General features: G+C 49.2%; 1 protein-coding gene across 1 annotated transcript in view; it reads left to right on the top strand.

Annotated features, from left to right (window-relative positions):
• The window catches only part of EPHB1 (EPH receptor B1), a 426,461-nt gene that overhangs the window by 152,034 nt on the left and 255,024 nt on the right, over positions 1-19,403 (top strand). The window contains exon 3 of the mRNA XM_067737744.1: positions 8,099-8,780. Coding sequence (XP_067593845.1) covers positions 8,099-8,780 — 682 coding nt within the window. The remainder of the gene's footprint in view (positions 1-8,098; positions 8,781-19,403) is intronic.

The following is a 19,403-nucleotide window of genomic DNA, read 5'->3' as shown; positions in this document are numbered from 1 at the left end:
GGCAACTGTTTGCAGAATAGCAGGTTCCTCCAAACAAAGGTTTGCGCCCAAATGCAAGCTGAATGGGAGCAAAGCCTGTGATGTGTGTCCAATTTTGTCTCCTTGTGGTCTGGTGGCTGACAGTGGCCCAGGGATTGCCTGGCTGAGGGAAGGGGGCCCATGCTGAAACCTGCCCAGAGGCAGCCCTGGAGATTCCGGGAGGCATGGGGAGAAGGCTGCTGGCTGTCCCTCTGGGTCCGTAAGGAGACCGAGTTCAGCCCTTTAGTCCCTGCATTTTCTGCTGACGGAAGGGTAGGATTATTTATCTAAAATGGAGGAGATGATTTCCACACCCTGATGCTCAGGTTAACATAACAGCGATGCTGCTGCGGCTAGTAATGATAATAGTTGGTACTTAGTGAATGGTAGTTACTTGCAGGCTCAGTGCTAGGTGATTTCTTACCTAGGTGATGATCTTTGAGTTCTCGTGACACCCTGCAGGGTAGAGAGTGTTTTGCAGATGAGGAAACTGAAGCTCAGAAAGCTGTGTGTGGTTGCAGAGCTGTAACTGGCAAGGGTGGGGTCTGCCTGCGCCCGGCAACCTCTCCTGCCTCCCCTCCTCCCACTTTCCCCCTGCCCTATGCCACTTGACAGCCACCCCGGCACCCTGGCTTTCTCGGCAACATGCCGGCAACACTCTTGCTCCAGAGAAGTCTGTTCTTCTTCCCTGAGCCTGAGGTGCTGCTCCCACATGTGCCCTCCAGGCTGGGGGCCCCTGAGTGTCATTCCCATCTCTACCCAAAAGGAGACCTCTGATGATCCCACTGCCAGCTGTCACTCGCTAACCCCTTACCTGCTCCTCAGTAGTATTTAACACTGTTCAACTTTATGTTATTAATTTGTTTGCTTGTTCATCTACTGGTTTGTTCCCTTAGGTTATCAGGCCCATGGGAGCAGGGCTTTGTCTCTTAGTCACTGCTGTGTCACCAACACCTAAGACCACTACTTGGGGATGTAGTAGGTGCTCAATTCTTTATTTTAAAAATGAGTTAAATAAACTGGGTTGGAAACAAATCAGAATAGCCTCTTGTTAGACTAATAAAGGCCAAAATGCCAATTTTGATGATTTCTGTCCTCATCTTAAATAGCAGTGTCCAGAGGAGCACCCCTTCCTGGACGGGCCCTGTAGAGGTGGCTTATTCTCGGCAATTGCTATGATGCAGCACCACAGCAGCCACTGGGCACTCTGGGGGGGGGGCAGGGCCGGCCCAGGGAGGTGCAGCTGTCCAAGGAAGGGCCAGCGATCATAGATCTTTGCAGAACTCCATGCTTGGAACTGTCTTCAGAGGCATAAGTAGCATCAGCTCCCTCTTCTTAACTTCATTTTATAGTGGTTCTTCATTTTCGACCAAGAACTAGTGTTTCTTAGCTTGCTCATCCATCTGACTCATCAGATTGGGGTCCAGAGGACCTTTGCCTGTTTCTGAAATCCAAACCCACTCTTGGAGGATAAAGAATGTGTTAGTGTTTCTGAAGGTTGTTCTAGAAGGGCAGTGTCGATGGACCAGTGGGTAGAGTTCATGGCAGTGGTTTTGAAGGAGAACAGTGTGTTCTATACACACATATGCACACAATCGGCCAGACAGCAAATGCCAGCAGGCACTCGGGGGCTACTCCGGAGCAACAGACCTGCAGGTTCTGACTCCAACAAGCCAGTCTGAGAAACCGAGATCTTGGAGGAACCTACAGGGGTCTTTATCATACATCAAAGTCCTGATCTGAAAGCCTGAACAAGTACTTTCTAGTGGGTGTCATTGTTTTCTTCATTATGTTTATCTCAAGGACAGGTGGTCCATTGGCATCAATAATAATGCCCTTTCAGAGGTTGTTAATATTCTGCTGGTTGTGCAAGGCTGCTTTGCTTCTTCTTCTCCCAGGGACAAGTTAGCCTGGTGGCACCTGCTATAAGTCCCCAGGCAAGGACCAGGGGCTGAGGAACAGACCAGGAACTTGCTCATTCCCTCAATTTGTCAGTATGTATGGAGGGTTAGGCACTGGGTATATCAGGAGGTCCCTAACACAGTCCAGCCTTCTAGGGGGCAAGTCCACATTGGGGAGGGTGGGTGGAGGTTGGATTTTTGAGACTGCAGCAGGACTGCAGAGAGCAAGGAGGTGAGTTCCAGGAGGTTACCAGGAGATATCCAGCAGGCAGCTGGATAAGCAAGTCTGGGCACTGGGAAGAGGTCGGTGATGTAGCGCATGGTGGTTGCGGCCTTGTGTGTGGCTGAGATCACCCAGGATAAAAGGTGAGAGGAGAAGGGAGTAAGGGTAGAGCCCCAAGAAACCTGTGGATTTCACTGGTCCCAGACATCGCTGAATGACAACGTCATCATGTAATACCAGTGTTGCAAAGCTAAATGCACAGAATTATTTCGCTGTCGACAGAACTAGTAACTTAGTCAAAACATAATTCCCTGTCCTCAAGGAGCTCGCATCCTGGTAGCGGAAACGAAAGCAATTAACGAATCGTTCAAAGCAGTGTATTATCAAATGCTAAATTGTGTGGAATAGCTCAACCATACTCTAAGCATTTGGGAAGATGGTAGCTGAGTATAAGCTGGGAAGGCATCATGGGAGAAATAAGACTTGAGGCCCCTCAAAGGAAAGGCTGCCGAGAGAGCTAGGCTCTGCCACCCACCAGCTGCCTGACTCCGGGCCACTATTGTGTCTCTGGGCCTCAGTATGCCCATTTGTCAACAAAAGGTCTTGGTCAACACGACCTAGAGTGGTTTCCAGCCAGGCTGTTATTCTCCGGTTCTGTGTCATGGAGAAGTTGAGATGGGATGAGGATGGGGTAGAAGAAAAGCTTCAGAACATTAGCAACATTATCAGGAGACAAAAATGGGCACCGTCTCTGAGTGATGGGAGAGGATGTGGCCCTAGCTTGAACCCTGGCTGTCTCTTGCCTGGTCTGCTGTCATTACTCTCTGACCAAACAGCAAGCCAGGGCATGAATCCAGCCGTGAGGTAATGCTAGCCCTAGGGCATGGCCACGGAAAGCAAGAAAGAGGCCAGATAGGAAGAACTTTGTTCTGGAAGAAATGGCAAATTGTGGTGACAAATTGGGCATGAAGTTGCCAGGGGCATACTGTTTGTGGATAATAGAGACCAGGCCAGCATTGTTGGGTGTTGAGGTGTAGGCTGGACCAGAAAACAAAGAGTGTTTTTCAGAAAAAGCTATGTTAGTTATTAGTTACATGTCATAAAATTTACTCATTTTAAGGGTACAATTCAGTGATTTTCAGTACATTTACAGAATTGTGTAATCATCACCACAATCCCATTTTAGAACATTTCCATCACCCCCAAAAAGATTTTTCATGCCCATTTGCAATCACTCTCCTTTCCCATCCACGATCTCAGGGAAATACTAACACTTTTCTGTCTATAGATTTGCCTTTTCGGGACATTTCATGTAAATGGGACCCTGCAATATGCGGTCTTTTGTGTCTGGTTTCTTTCACTGGGCATCACGTTTTAGAGGTTGTTGCATGTACCAGTGCTTCCTTCTTTTTTTATTTCCAAATAGTACTCCATCGTATGGCTACATCACATCATTTCTGTCATGCCAATTAAAAATGTATGGAGCTGAATTGATCAATATGTTCATTTATGGCTCCTGAGTTTCATGTCATAATTACTGTGCTTACATTGTCTCCATAGTTTCTTTTAGTATTTTTATGGTTTCATTTTTAATGTTTAAATCTTTGATTCACTGAGAATTCTTTTCTGGAGTAAGGTGGGAAATATGGATGAAAATTATGTGTTCTTTTCCAGATGGCTACCCAGCTATTACAACGATTTTAAAAAATGATTCACCTTTTCCCCACTGATTTGAGTTGTGGCCAACCTTTTAAATGTTGAGAGAAACTATTGATTTGACATCTAAAAAATTCCGCCAGTTACACTGCCACCAATAGGCTTGGGAGTGGCCTTTTCTCTTCATTCTTACGGAGACTTGATATTTTATCTTTTTAATTTTGTGCCAATCTGATAAGCAAATCACTGTGTTTTGTTGTTTTACTGGGAGGAGATAATTATAGAAAGGAACACAGGAGGCAGTGTGTCAAATGCCTAGAAGCGGAGGCTGAGAAGCTGCCACTGAACGGAGACCTTTAGTAGGAAATTAGCTTTGGAACAGGCGGTGAGAATGCGTCACAGAGACTGGAGCCAGCACAGGTCTTGGGTAGAAGAAATTGGGTCTGAATATCACTGGGGTCATATATCCATTACTGGTGAAACTCCCCCTTTTTAAGGATCTGGGAAGCGGTGTGCCCGGGGACACAGGGTACCTCAAAGCCTGGCTGGGGAAGCAGGCCTGATGCATGAAAGGGTGTTAAGGGAGCACACTGCCCGTTGGGTCTGGTTAAAGCAGCCTCTCTCTGTCCCTCCGCCCCCACCCCCACCCTGCCCACCTCGGCTGATGAGAGCCTAGAGCTTCTGCTACACCAAGATATATTTTCAGTGTCCACTGGTCTGGTCCAACCCACCATCATCTCTCACCTGGACTAGGACAGTGATGTACATGTCCCGCCGTACACTCGTCCAACCCAGTCTCTACTTTGCATCAGAGAAATCTTTTAAAAACTCAGCTCTGATCACCTGATTTTCCTCCTTAAAACTCATCAATACCTTCTAGTTACCCTCAGGATGAAATTCGAAGTTCTCTACCAGACTCATCCTCTCCCCAGTCTTCTTCCTGCCACCTCCAGCTTTTTATGACTCTTCATTCCTCAATGGTGCCAGGACACTTCTCCCCACCACAGGGCCTTTGCACTTGCTGTTCCTGGGCCTCGATGCTCTGCCCCTTCTCTGCCCCTCTCTGCCCCCAGCAGATGCACACTTTTCCTGGCTAACTTCTATCCATCCGTCCCTCTCAGCTTGGAGGGTCTTCTCTGCCAGACCTCTGTATATCAAGTACACCCCCCGTCACTTGTCATCCTGAAATTTTTCCTTACAGCAGTTAGCACAATTGTAATAATTTAGTTATTTTAATAACCATTTGTCTAATTTCTGTTTCTCTCACTAGATTATAAGCTTCATATTTCTGCATCCCCAGTGGCTAACGGAATGTCTGGCATAAAGTTGGCATTCAGTAATTATTTTTTCATTGATGGATGAATAAGGTAGAACTATAAAGCAATGACACTGATTCCAAGTATCATAAACAAATAATAATGTCTGTCCTCGCTGCTGGGAATGCTATTCTACCCTCATCTCGATTTCCCCAAACCTTCTCTTTCCAGGCCCCCAATCCTAATTGCCACTAACTTGGAGAGCATTTGTGCCTCCTCCAGCCCCCTCTGATTGCTATATTTCCAACCCCCATACCACCCGCGGGCAGGAGAAGAATGAAAAAAGGAAAGAAAAAGACTCCGTCATGGCCTTTTCCGGAACAACGAGGAGTTATTTTCCCTTCTCTCAATTTCTCTCTACTCTTTCCCTTTGAATATACAGCTGTATTCCCCCTAATTTGCTTTGATCGCTCCCTTGGGAGTTGTCATGGAATCAATTAGACCCGTAGATTTTTATGACTCCAGGTCACCCAGTATGATTCCTCATTTTACAGATGAGAAAACTGAGGCTCAGAGAGGTTAATGTTTGAAACAGTTACTTCTGTTGGGTCTTAAAATACCAATCAGTGTCATTTTCTAAGACAAATGTTCTCAATATCCCAGCTCCACAGGAGCGTAAATCCTCATTCTGTCTGTTTAAGGGTGTACTGGTGGTGATAGTCTCAGTGCTAAGGTGAGCCCCCAAAGGTGGGCTTCCTGTCCTGCTCCCACACAGCAAAGCTGCATTAGTCTTGGGTGGGTCAAGGTCCCCACCCTAATTGGGACCTCAAGCTTCACCTGTGCTTTGACAAAGGAGCCCCATGTTTCTGCTGAGACCTCATACAGCCCAATGAAATGATGGATCGTGAGTTTAAACAGTTGCAGAACAGCAAAAGAAAAATCCTTTCCTTCCCTCAGAAGTCATGTAGGGTCAACTGGGAAAATGTAATTTCAAAACAGCCATGGGAGAGAGGCCTGAAAATTTGAACTGAAACAACTGTCAGCGATGACTTCTCCCTAATGTATTTGCTTTCTGGTTCCAAAAAACCAGGCAAGCAGAACATAACTATAATGAACACGTTTAAATAGAACATAACACAATCTAAAGAAGGAATAAAAAGCGGTTCCTCAACATCTAGAGATTCAATAAGAAATGAAGCAAGATCTAGGTGCAGTTGGCTGTGTGCGAGGATTCCCAGAAGGAGCCCACCAGCTAGAGAGGGAACGGGGCCCCCTGAGAGTGTGGAAGGGGCCTGGGGAGAAGGAGTGGCCATGGGGGTCATTGTACAGGCCTGGGTGGGTGGGGCCCGCTCTCCACGTACCCATCTTTCCTCTGCACCATGCCTAGTCATCAGAAGCCCTGGTACAAGTTTAAAGGACAGCCTTGCTTTGCCCTCCTGCTCCTACAGATAATTAATTCTGTGCAAGAAGAAATTCTGGTATATTTTCCATGTACACTTGATTAGCTTTTAGCTCTTTTTTTTGCTGTACGCGGGCCTCTCACTGTTGTGGCCTCTCCCGTTGCGGAGCACAGGCTCCGGACGCGCAGGCCCAGCGTCCATGGCTCACGGTCCCAGCCGCTCCACAGCACACGGGATCTTCCCGGACCGGGGCACGAACCTGCGTCCCCTGCATCGGCAGGCGGACTCTGAACCACTGCGCCACCAGGGAAGCCCAGCAATTAATACAATATTTAAAGAAATGGCAGTTGTTTGGGGTTTTTTTGTCACCACTGCTAAATAGTCAAGGACCTTGATCTATTTTCTCTTTTCACTTTAGAAGTTGGATTTCTTCTACCCCTTATTTACTTCTTTAGCAAACACATTGGAACCTCCTGGGAAGACCCCCAGTTCTTGAGGTCAGCGTCCTGAGAGCTCCTCAGTATGGGCAGCTGCTTCCTCTCCCGGCATAAGGAAGAAAGAATGACCCAGCAACTCTTCTTTGACCCCTGCCCCAGAGTGGCTCATTAAGGAAGCTGTGTCTTTATGGAGCCCCTCCCCTTATTGCCTGTTACTGAAATAAGTTACTAGGTGAATTTCTTTGGCCATTCAAAGCACTTGTTTCTATTTCCTCTCTTTCCCATCTCCTTTATGGCCATGGGACCATGGATGAAATTGCATGATGTCTTTTCACCTGTAAATTGAGGATGATAATCTAGTTGTATGGGGAACTGTTGAGACTATTGAGAGACATCACTTACTAAATGCATTTTTCCTCCTCTCCTTCCAATCTACAGGACTGCTAAAAGTGAGAGCTCTCTTTTCCAACATGAATCACAATAGTCTCTCCCTTATTAAGAAGCTTTCCTTATTCCCTAAGTAACCCCCTCCAACATTCTCTTCCATCACATCTTTGTTTGACGTGTGTGCAGATGATGCTTAATTTGCTTCATTAAGGATCTCTCTTAGTATCTCTACTCTTATCCGCTTCAGTCTAACTTTTTCAGAGATTGATGTTATAAAACAAAAGTTTATGCGAATCTAAGTTTATTGAACAATTCTGAAAAGCTTTATACTCATATGCTTTTTGGAGATATAAAAGAGTTTCACCACAATAAAGAAATTAGGTTCAGAAATGAGAATTTCCCAGGTGGGGGTGTCATGTGGTCAGACCCGTAATACACAGAGTGACTGCTGAGAGCAGAGGCAGTGGCATTGAAGATGAAAGTGCCTACCATTGCACGGGGCTAAGAGCTGCAGGTAGTCCCTTGGATGTGATGAGTCATTGTCACAATGAGAGCTGTGGGTTAGATGAAGGGAGGCTTTCTAGGGTGAAGTCTGTTATATTTTGGGATGGGCTGCAGAGAAGTCTTCCGAAGTCTGCTTATAAGGAGACCTTTAAAAGCAAGTTCAAATTAGGTGCGTTCATTTCTCAAGTCAAGCAGCCAGACTGGTGAGCTCGTAAGGCCCTCTCCAGTGCCAGGCTTCTCCTCTGCTCTGCCTCTCCTTGTCTTCTTACTCTCTATTTTGTGTTTTTCATGTGTGTGCCTGGCCTGCTTGGTACAGTGGGAAGAAGTCAGTGGCTATGATGAAAACCTGAACACCATCCGAACCTACCAGGTGTGCAATGTCTTCGAGCCCAACCAGAACAACTGGCTGCTCACCACCTTCATCAACCGGCGGGGGGCCCATCGCATCTACACGGAGATGCGCTTCACTGTGAGGGACTGCAGCAGCCTCCCCAACGTTCCAGGCTCCTGCAAGGAGACCTTCAACTTGTACTACTACGAGACTGACTCTGTCATTGCCACCAAGAAGTCGGCCTTCTGGTCCGAAGCCCCTTACCTCAAAGTGGACACCATTGCTGCAGATGAGAGCTTCTCCCAGGTGGACTTCGGGGGAAGGTTGATGAAGGTCAACACAGAAGTCAGGAGCTTTGGGCCTCTTACGCGGAATGGTTTTTATCTTGCTTTCCAGGATTATGGAGCCTGTATGTCTCTCCTTTCTGTCCGTGTCTTCTTCAAAAAGTGTCCTAGCATTGTGCAAAATTTTGCAGTGTTCCCAGAGACCATGACTGGGGCGGAAAGCACATCTTTGGTGATTGCTCGGGGCATATGCATCCCCAATGCAGAGGAAGTGGACGTGCCCATCAAACTCTACTGCAACGGGGACGGGGAGTGGATGGTGCCCATCGGGCGCTGCACCTGTAAGCCTGGCTATGAGCCTGAGAACAGCGTGGCCTGCAAGGGTAAGCCCTGAGGCTCTTGAGGCCTCTACTTCCTGCCCTTCTGGGGCAGGGCCGAGTCAGCAAAGGTCCCTGCCTCCAGCTCGGGATCATAAAGGAACAGAAGAGCCTAATGGCTTCTTCTAAATTTCTGGGGGGAACCTCCATCTCCAGTGCTAGGCCTGATGATTTTCCAGTTGTGTTCAACTGGATATCTGTATTATGGTGGGGGGAAGAGATGGGGAGAATTCCAAACGGTGGATAATAACTTAATAACCACTCAGGTATATTTAGTTTTGGGGACACTGGCACTCATATTCTCCTTCTCTCTCTCTTTCTCCCTCTTTCAGACACACACACACACAGAGACCCACACACCTGCATCCAGTCCAGCCCCGTGCTCTGAGGTGTGGACTATTTGGGTTGTCATAGACAAGTCACTCAAAGATAACTGAGGAATGACTGAAGTTGGAAAATATTTTTGTTCATTTCAGTACAGCTCCCACAGCACTTAGCTTGGTACCGAACTCATGTAGCTCATTAACTCAAAACCCCCTGGCTTGGCTGTCTTCCTCCAGGGTCTCAGTGCCAGGCCCTGGGGTAGGAATGGTCTAGCATTAGTAGGTCCTGAAAGGAGGTGAAGCTGTTGGAATCGGGGTGGGACAGTACTGTGTGTTCTACTACCTGTGCTTTGGGATGATACAGTGTGATGGTGACTGTGCAGATGGGGGCATCAGGGTACCCTGTGCTCACACTGACCCTCCTCAGTCCAGGAGAGCACGTGTGCAATACATGGCAATAAACGTGCTGAACTGGCTTGAGACTCCATCTTCTCTGGGAGTTAATAGAGGGGTCTAGAGGGTCCATGGCTCATCTGTTGCCTGAGTACGTGGAAGCTGAACAGGAGGGAATCCAAAGTTGGGGAAGAGAAGACTGTTTTCCTTTATCTTTTGCTTGTGGCTTTCAAAGTTTCAGATTCTTTCAAGAGCAAGGCTTCCCATATGGACCTCAGAAACCACCTTGACCCTGACTCCTTACTAGGGTTGCCCCAGTCCTTTGGGGACAAGTTGGAGGTGGAGGGGGCTGTGGTTGCTCCTTCTTCTCCATCACGAGCTTCATTCCAGCTGTCCCCCGTCATCATCCCCACCCTGCCTGAGCATCAGAACATCCCTTGCGTGTCTCCTTCCCCACTTACCTTGCTCACCAAACACCTGCACAAAGCACCAGGCACAGGATTGCTGATGCCCACCTGCTCTGCGATCCTCTGGACTCAGCTAATTGCCTGGGCTGGGGCACTCACACAGCCTTTCTGAGGCCTGCTGAGAGCAGAGAGCTGTGCCTTTGTGTCTTGATTGGGTTTCTTGGTTATGGTACCCGTGATGGATGATGTGGAAACTGGAGGGAGAGAGTGCCAGATCAAGTGATGAATCAACGCAGACAGGTTTAAAACCAACCCAGCCTGGTCCCACAGCGCTCCTCTTTGTCCCATTGTTTGGGGGTGGGAGGGAGGTGCCCTCTTGGGCATGTGCCAGGGTCTGAGTGGAGACCCAGGCCCCAGGCTGAGTTCTTAAGGGCGCAGGTGCGGCAGCTGCCAGGCATGCTTGCAATAGCATGGGTGATTTCTCCAGGCTTCAAAGGGTGGCCACACTGCACTTGCTGGCTGGGGTCCTCTTGTTTCCCATTATTTCCTGAGCAGAACGGCAGGAACCAGAGCAAGCATTGATTGGTTCTGATTTAATTGGGACTCTGGGAACAGGCTCTCATTTCTCTGGGCTAACTGGAAATGTTCTCTTTTGGGGGTTCTTGTGTCCCTGTTGCTTGTCCGTCACCTCCTGTGGTTGTCCTGGGAGGGCCTATGGAGACAAATATGTAAATCCAAGTGGTTACTTTCCATCCTCCCTACTCAGCCCCACCCTCCTCCTGACTTTTGGTGGATGTTCCTGATCTAGGGCTGTCATGAACCTGACCTGACTTCACAAACTACTTGTTGCAAACTCACTGGAAGCTGTAGGAGATGGGGAGACCAGGACATCATCACTTTGCCATTTCAGAGGCACAGGCAGCCACATTTTGGTGGCATCTCTAAGAGCAGAGAGTGGCAAGCCAGGTGGCATCATGGGTCCTGCAGCCCAGCGGCCTGGCTGAGCTCAGTGCCCTAGAAAGGCAGAAAAGCACCTTTCCTCTGTCTCAAGAACTTTAAGCTGAATCTTCCAAATTCTTTGACCTTGGCTCTGCTAGTAACCCGGGCTTGATGGCTGAGCCTGACCTCCCTTCCCAGGGCTCATAGCAAGGGACTGCCCGGGGAGGTAAAGGGGCCTGGGGCATAGATGGTGATCTTAGGAGGATTCTGCACCCTTTGCATAGGGATGGGCAGTGCATGGAAAGGTACTTGTAACTAGTCCTTGGGGTGTTTCTTCAAGAGAAGGTGCTCAATTCATTTTGGATGCTCATGCTGGGGGGGTGTCAGGTGGGCACTGTGGCCCTTCACAGCAGTTCTGGGGTGGCCTGCCTAGTACAGGCAATTCTCCTGAGGCAAGAAGCATGGAGATTGGTGGATGCAATAGAGACCTGTAGGTGAGAAAGTCTTGCGAGTCTCCATCAGCTGTCCCGGTAGGACTGGAGAATGAAGGCAAGCTGCTCTCTCTCAGTACAGCCCTGAGAACTGATGTCTTGGAGCCCGGCTGGGAGAAACCTGGATGGTTCTGTGATTCACGGTTATGTTGATCTGATTAACTTTCTTTTCCAGATATTTGAATCTGAGCCTCTGCATGTGTCGAATCTATGGGCTGACAGAAAGAATATCTTTTATATTGTTTTTCTGGCAGTTCAGACTTTCATCACAGGCAAGAATCTTATTCTGACTTTTGCCTTTGCATCTGCTAAACCCTCTCCTGTCAAAGACATGGTGACCAATTTCTTGGTTTTGCAGAAGCATTTGGGGACCAATTAGGTAGCTCAACCAGCAAAGAGTGGTCCTGGCCTAGAGCTGTTCCTGTTGTGAGGAGGGAGGGTGCTGGAAGGAAGGGGTGGCAAGCAGAGGAAGCCATGGGAGGAGCTTGCACATCAGGCTGTGCAGCGAGCACACTCTCTAGAGGTCTCCATGGCCCAAGGCCTGTTCCGGACTCATCCTTTCTGCACACGTAGGTTGGATTGATCAGGCAGAATCACAGCAGCCTGTTGACCCCACCAGTGACTCTGACCCCATCATGCATTTATCTCTGTGAAATTGTTAATTACTAGGAAAATGACCTATATGCCCCACTTTCAAGTTTTATGCTCTTAGTTTAGCAGATTAATGAGAAATCATGGCTTTGTCTTTCCCCACCTGCATGCCTTCCCTGCTCAGGTTGATGGCTAAGTCCATTCTCTTTGTGAGTCCCTGTAGCCTAACTGTCCCTGGGCCAGGGAGGCCAAGAGCTGGTGCTTGGCAAGCTCCCTCTGTGCTGTGACGCCTAAAATGTTGCATCAGCTAAAGTTGGTCTCAGGGGTCAGCTAAGATCATTCCAGCTCTGGATGTTAGCAGGGCCTTGGCAGCTCCTGAGGAAGAACAGAGCTGTTCTCAGCTGTTCTCTGTCCCTCGTTTTGTGTCTCTTCTGCTCCTTAGCATCCATCAAAGGCCTGCCTTGGGCCCTACAACCTCATGGGCACTGTCTGTGCAGCCCTTCGCCCCCGCCCCCCGCTGCCCCGCTCCTCCCCCAGGTCTCTTCTTCCCTCCTTCCCTCCCTCCAAATGGGGACTGTTTTCCTTGGTAATTTTCCACCTACATGTAAATTCCTTCATGCCTGGAAACCCAAGGGACATTTTGAAGCTTTCAACAGTTTCGGCACCTTTGTCAACCTGAGCAGCCGAGATGAGCCAATCTATAAGCCTGGGGGAGTCGAGACAAAAAATCTGCAGGATTCGAAGGGGGAGAAAAATGTGTTTAATTTAGCCCTTTTTGGAAAAAAGAAGTTTCTGGGACCTATTTCCACCTCCCTTCATCCTGGATGTTGAAAGAGAAACTGGGGGCCTGACAGAGCGTGCGTGTGTGTGTGTGTGTGTGTGTGTGTGTGTGTGTGTGTATGGTGCTGTGCTGGTGGCTGCATTCAGGGGCACTGAGGAACCTTTTCTGCTCTGCTCTCTGGCCCATCAGCTGTTGGCTGGTGACTGAGAGGAAGGCCACAACCTAGACGCCTCCTCTCAAGCCCCAGGGAGACCTGCTCTGTGGAGGCCAGGGTCATTAACACCGCAGCCTGGTAAGATGAGCTTCATAATGGGATTGCCCAATGGGCTACTTCATTGAGAAACCTCTCGGGCCTCCACGGTGGCCCTGCCCAGCGCCCTCCAGAGAGGCCTCCTATGTAATTGGCTGGATGTAATGGACACCCGCATGAGCAGCAGGAAACAGAGCTGGAAGGATGCCCCCTGCCTCACCGACTCCAGCACGCTGGGCAGGGTGCATGGTCCCAGACTCTGGTGGTGGCAGGGGACAGCAAGGAGAACAGGGGAGAGGGGCAGCTCTGGGTTCCAAACCCCTTTGTGCTCTGCATCGCCCCTTCTGCCTTTGAAGGACAGGGGTAGAAGCACCCAATACAAGCAATCATGATTCTTCCAGGTCAGTGCTAGTGTAAAGAGAATGTTCTGGGCATGATAGCTGTCCTGGGTAGAAGTCCATTACTTAGTAAATATTATCAAAGATGATGACGAAGGCACCATACGGTCATTATTGAGTCGGTGTGGGCAGTGGAGACATCATGGGGTGAGCAGTTGAGCTGGGGCTCTGGGCCCACCACTATTGCACCATGAAGAACCATTGAGCCTGAAACAGCCCAAGCGGGTGGGTGGCGGTGAGGGTGGGGGTGGGAGTGGGCAGGATATGGAGAGACCATCTATTCTGACTGCCTCATTTATCCATGGAGAGAGGGCGGCCAGAGAGCATCTCTGGATACCAATCCAGGGAGCCCTGTTGGGTAATGTCAGAGCTGGGATCAGGACCCAGGTCTGGGAGGCCACCATCTGCCTCTGCTTCTGAGTCTGGTTTTTGTTGAAATTAACCGTCCTTGGACACACAACATCTGTTTCCAGGAATATCCACCCCCCTCTCAGCTGTTTTCCCATGAACACTTTCTCTGTGTCTGTGTTGTCCCTTGTTTTATCTTGGGTCCAGGCGCTCCGTGGAGCTGTGCTCTACAGTCATACATTTCTGCACCATACAGCACAGGGCTCCACGTTGACTACCCCCATCTTCTTTTTAATCTTTCTGGGAGCAGTACCATCCCTCCAGATGTTCTGACATGTTGACGTGCCTGTGAACCATCCAGAGGGGCATGGCATCTGGGTGGGGGTGGGGTGGGAGGGTGGTGACACCAAGCTCCCTGAAAAAGGTGAGGTCTAAGGCTTTGTGCTTTCAGAAGAGGACAGGGGGAATGGCAAGGCTGTGGGCTGGAGGCCTGATTGTGGCTCTGTAATCGGCATCAAGGAACAGCATGGGCCCCGAGGGCTGAACCCGGGCTCAGGCAGGGCTGGGGTCAGACTTACCCCCTTTGCTTCCTGTCCCCAACTCTCTCTCTGGAGCCGGACAGCCCCTGTATATGCAGAACTTGAGCACACCCCTCTGCACAAACTTCCTTGCCTGGAGGGTGAATCACCACTTTTGAATTTGAAGCATGGAGATGAAAACTCCCACTGGATCTGAGCTTGCCTGGAGCTGGGACCCTCCGTTCTGGACCACAGGAGCTCTGATGATCTGAGCTCTGTTTCCACTGCTTTGGCCCGTTGACAAGCTGTGCTGACAGTGCCCTGATGCTTCTGGGCCTCAGTTCTCTCTCAAGGCAGCGGGGTGAAGATCCCGAGAAGAGTCAGCTCAGGGCAGCTGCAAATGGTGAAGGAATGCATCCTGTTTGCACACCGCCAGGAGCAAGCCTTATTTTGCCAACAGGGCCATGGCAGGGACACTGAGAGAGGGACACCCTGGCCTTTCCCTAGGGGTGGGGTCTCTGTCTGCAGATGTCCTGTCTGTACTGTCCTTGCTGGCTAAGAGCTGGAGTACCAGTTACCTGGTCAGGCAGCTGCAGCTGAGCCTTCCACTTTTGTTTTAACGGTCAGTTAATGAGGCAGGGCAGGAAAACCCCAGGGAGATGTGGCTTAGGACAGAGGAGTATGTCTCGATCTGCTTGGGGCCCCGAGAGCTATCCTGTATGACAGAGAGCATCTTGCCTTCTAGTGTGCCCACCCAGCCTGCCGCACGAGGAGTCTGTGCAGCTGCAGGTGTACTGGGTTCACCCTCTCGTGTGTGTTTGTGTGTGTGTGTGTGCATGCGCGCGGGCACACTCATGGCCCAAGAGGTCGGGAGGAAATCAGCTCGGCTGCGTCAGGCCCTGGAGAGGTTGGTGAGGGTTAGGAGGCACAGTGGGAAACCTCAGGAGGCTTCTTGGAATCACAGGACAGAAATTTAGGGCCAGGGAGGGCCAGGAGCAGCTCTGACAAGGGTTTTTATTGAGGGTGGGACCGGTTCAGGAGGAGGGCTGGACCAGGCCCTTCAGCTTCTAGCTTGTCCCTGGCGTCTGTCTGGAATAGCCCACCAATGCCGTGGGCACATAGTGCCCCTAGTGGGGGCTGGAGTTACTTGGTCTTCAGGTATGACCCTGGGGCCTGCTCGGGTCACCTCCTTGCAGGCCTTGGCACTTCTGGCCTCCCATCCCTCAGTATAGCTGGATTCCACTTGTGAGTTCCCGTGGATGGAGTGTCTCCATGCTCATTCTTTCTCTAGGTTCTTATTGGACACCTACTGTTGCCAGGCCCTTTACACTTATACACTCAGATGAAGCGATTATGCTTCTGAGAATCTGCTAGATTCTTAGCTCTTAGAAAGCACTTGCAATAACCAGAGGGCAAGGGGACCACAAGTGGCCTATGGAGGGTGGCCCCTCCCAGCTAGGTAAGGCCTCTAAGCCCACCAGATGACACATACTTTGCTTTCCCACAGTGGTCCCCCAGCCTGCTCTTACACACCACCAGGGATGGGACACTCGGACTTCCTGAGGCAGCCTGGTTCATCACGGAGCCCTTCTTTCTAGGACTGAAATGAATTAGGGGCCCACTGCTGTTGTTCCTGGGTTGGAACTTTTAAGCAAATCTCCCTTATCCCAAGTTACCTTTTGTTGTTGTTATTTTTTAAAGGCTTTGAACAGGTAGGACATATGAAATGAAGTTTCCCTTTGACTCTGGTCCTGATCAGGTCCCTCACTGTTTTAGTTTCTGATATTCTCTTGCCAATAGGATCCATGCATTTGCACACCCAGAATGTAGACAAGCCCTTTCCTCATCTACACAGGGCTTACTGCACAAGGTTTTTCACCTAGTTCCACACCCCCCCACTTTCTTGCTTAACAAGGAAAGTTAGCAGTAGTTTGGTTGGTTGTGTTACCTAGAAATCTGGCCTTTTTCCTTCCAATGATTGTGTAATATTCCACTGGATGGTTGTACCTTTATTTAATTGGTCCTTCATTTATATACATGTAGGTTGCATCTTGTGTTTTGCTATTTCTAAACAATTTCAGCAAACATCCTTGTGCTTCATCTTTGCACTTAGGAGTGAGCATATCTGTGAGATTAATTAATTAATTTATTTATTCAATGAATATTTATTGAGGACTTTCTGGTGTGCCATGGTCTTTTCTAAGAGCTAAGATGTAGCAAGTTCTTAGAAGTAAAATTGCTGAATCAGAATATAAATTTTTAATTTTGATAGATATTCCCAAATAGTCCTCCAAAAAAAGGACATTTTCTTCCAACTTTTGCTCCCACCAACAATGTATGAGGGTTCCTCTTCCCCATACCTTTGCCAAGATAATAAAATATCAATTGTTTTTAGCTTTGCCAATCTGAGAGATGAAAATTGGCCTCCCACTGTGGTTTCAGTTTCCATTTGCCTTGCCATGAGGGGCACTGAACATGGCAAAGATCCATAAATTGCCCTGTTTGTGGGTCGAGACGCAAGTGTTCCTATGTAATGCATCATTACATTAGGTGGGTTTGCACTTGGCAGTCAGTTTGGAGTGTGCTCACTCCACGATGTAGTCTACCCTTCACTCTCCTCTGGTCCCTTCCCTCCTGCCCTTCATCCCACCCTTCATGCATTCTTCGCCCATCTCTAGCCTCAGGACATTTGGGCACGTGCTGTGCACCTATTTCAGTGTTTCCCGACTGTGGTAAGGAAAAGGAGAACAGGTGGGACAGGACAAGAGCCGGTGCTGTTGCAAAAGGGCCATGCCACCCTTCTGGCCAGTCTCAGGAAGGCTGGCCAAGCCCGGTTTGGGGGGAAACACACCTCATTTTTCCCATCCTTCTCCTGCCCAGGGCCTGTTCTGGGCTCCATGCTCCCCTTCTTGCAGTCCTGCTCTGCCCCACGCATCCCTCAGCTCTCACCCTTTGCCCAGTGCCTCCACCTGGCATCGCTTCCTTTTACTCTCTCAGCTTACCTCTGGGGCCTCGGGGCTCAGCTCACCCTGGTGACTCCCACTCCACTGCCCCTTCCTAAATCACCAGCCCTCAGCCGGTGCCTCCTCCAGCCTCCTCTACATTTCTTCTGCAGCCTCTCACCCTCACTAGACCTGCCACCCCTTCCGCGGCAGCCCTGAATCTGGCTCAGTCCCATCCCTGACCAGGTATCCTTGCCCAGCCTGCAGAAGCCCCAGGTCTACTTCTGCCAGTGGGCGTTGTCTTAGCCCTGGCCTGCGGCTCACTGCCTCATTCTCTTCTTGGTTTTGTCTTCAACTCTGCAGCAGTTCTTTCTCTCTGGGGCCATGGACTTCCCACCTCTCTTACTAGCCTCAGCCTCCCTCTCCCCTCTCCTCTCCTCTCCACTCCTCTCCCCTCTCCCCCTCCTTTCCATCTTCCTCCCTCCCTTCCTTCACTACTTTTCTGTTTAAATATATTCAGGTTAAAAGGTGAGTCAGCTTAAAAATAATAAGTTAAATAATAAATTTTAAAATCTGGCATGTAGATATGGCAAAAAGCAATCAAGATAATATGCAAGTGACTGATGTTTAAAAAACTGCTGACTTGGGCTTCCCTGGTGGCGCAGTTGTTGAGAGTCCGCCTGCCGATGCAGGGGACATGGGTTCATGCCCCGGTCCGGGAGGATCACACATGCCGCGGAGCGGCTGGGCCCGTGAGCCATGGCCGCTGAGCCTGCGCGTCCGGAGCCTGTGCTCCGCAACGGGAGAGGCCACAACAGTGAGAGGCCTGCGTACTGCAAAAAAACAAAAACAAAAACGAAAACAACAACAACAAAAAAACTGCTGACTTGCCCCGTTTACCTAGGTTAAGAAAGCAGCCTGTGTGCTCTGCAGGGCAGTCCCACACTCCATTGTCAGATCATGCTGACGGCTCTGATTCGGGTACAGAGCAAACTTCTCTGGACTGGCTTTCAGCTTGCATTGAGGCACTAGTGCAGCGTGGCTATCCTTTATAGAGCACTCATATGTACCGGCTGCTCTGCCAAATTCCTCTCCTGCATTATCTCATAAATCCTCACTGTAGCCCTATGAAGTACATACAATCATCATGCTCGCTTTTCAGTTGAAGATACTGAGGCCCAGAGAAGCTAAGTGGCTTTGCCGAGGTCATGCAACATAGGACTCTGAGGCCTGGCTGATAACTCTTATTCTATATTCCTCTGACAGCTGGAGAAGGGCAAGATTTGCTTAGCGGCAGACCTGTGTTTTGTGAGGGGAGCTAGGGCTTCAGTGTCCCACGTGGACTGAGATATAAGCCTTCCCTAAGGTACCCAAAGAAAAGCCATCAGAGTTTGATCCGCATTTTCCATTGGCTAGGGATGAACCAGGAGGTTCATGGAGGGACCATGCTCATGGCAAGAATGAATCAAAGACACACCCCTCCGGCTCCATGGTCAGCCCAGCTCTCACCCTTCTCCTCCCCAAGCTCCCTACGGGCAGGGCCACCCCTGATGAGCCTCTGTGTCCCAAATGCCTACACTGTGCCATCTGTGAAATGAGAACCAAACAAAACACATTGAAAACAAAATTGGTGGAAACAGGATGTGAGCTGAGGAGGAAGAAAAGCTTTGCAAGTAAGTCAGACAGAGAAAGACAAATATCATATGATAGCGCTTATATGTGGAATCTAAAAAAAAAAAAAGTGATACAAATGAACTTCTTTACAAAACAAAAGCAGACTCACAGACTTAGAAAACAAACGTATGGATACAAAGGGGAAAGATACTGGGCGGAGTGGGCAGAGATAAATTGGGAGTTTGGGATTGACATGTACACACTACTACATTTAAAAGAGATAACCAACAAGGACCTACTGTATAGCACAGGGCTCAATATTGTGTAAGAACCTAAATGGGAAAAGAACTTGAAAAAGAATAGATACATGTATATGTATAACTGAATCACTTTGCTGGACGCTGAAACTAACACAACATTGTTAATCGACTCTACTCCAATATAAAATAAAAATTAACAAAAAAAAGATGTTTAAGAAAACATCTCAGCTGAACCAGGCAGTGTAAACTCCGAACAAACCAGGCAGGAACAGAGCGCGAGTCCGATGACAAGGCGTGCACTCGGAGAGGTGACGATGGCAGAACCAGATGGAGGAAGTAACCAGTGATGACAGAGGCCTTGTCTGTTGTCCAAT

The sequence above is a fragment of the Pseudorca crassidens genome, chromosome 5 (genome assembly GCF_039906515.1).
Source record: "Pseudorca crassidens isolate mPseCra1 chromosome 5, mPseCra1.hap1, whole genome shotgun sequence".
Classification (NCBI taxonomy): Eukaryota; Metazoa; Chordata; class Mammalia; order Artiodactyla; family Delphinidae; genus Pseudorca; species Pseudorca crassidens.
Note: the sequence above shows the minus strand (reverse complement) of the source record. Positions and strands in the feature narration are given on the sequence as shown.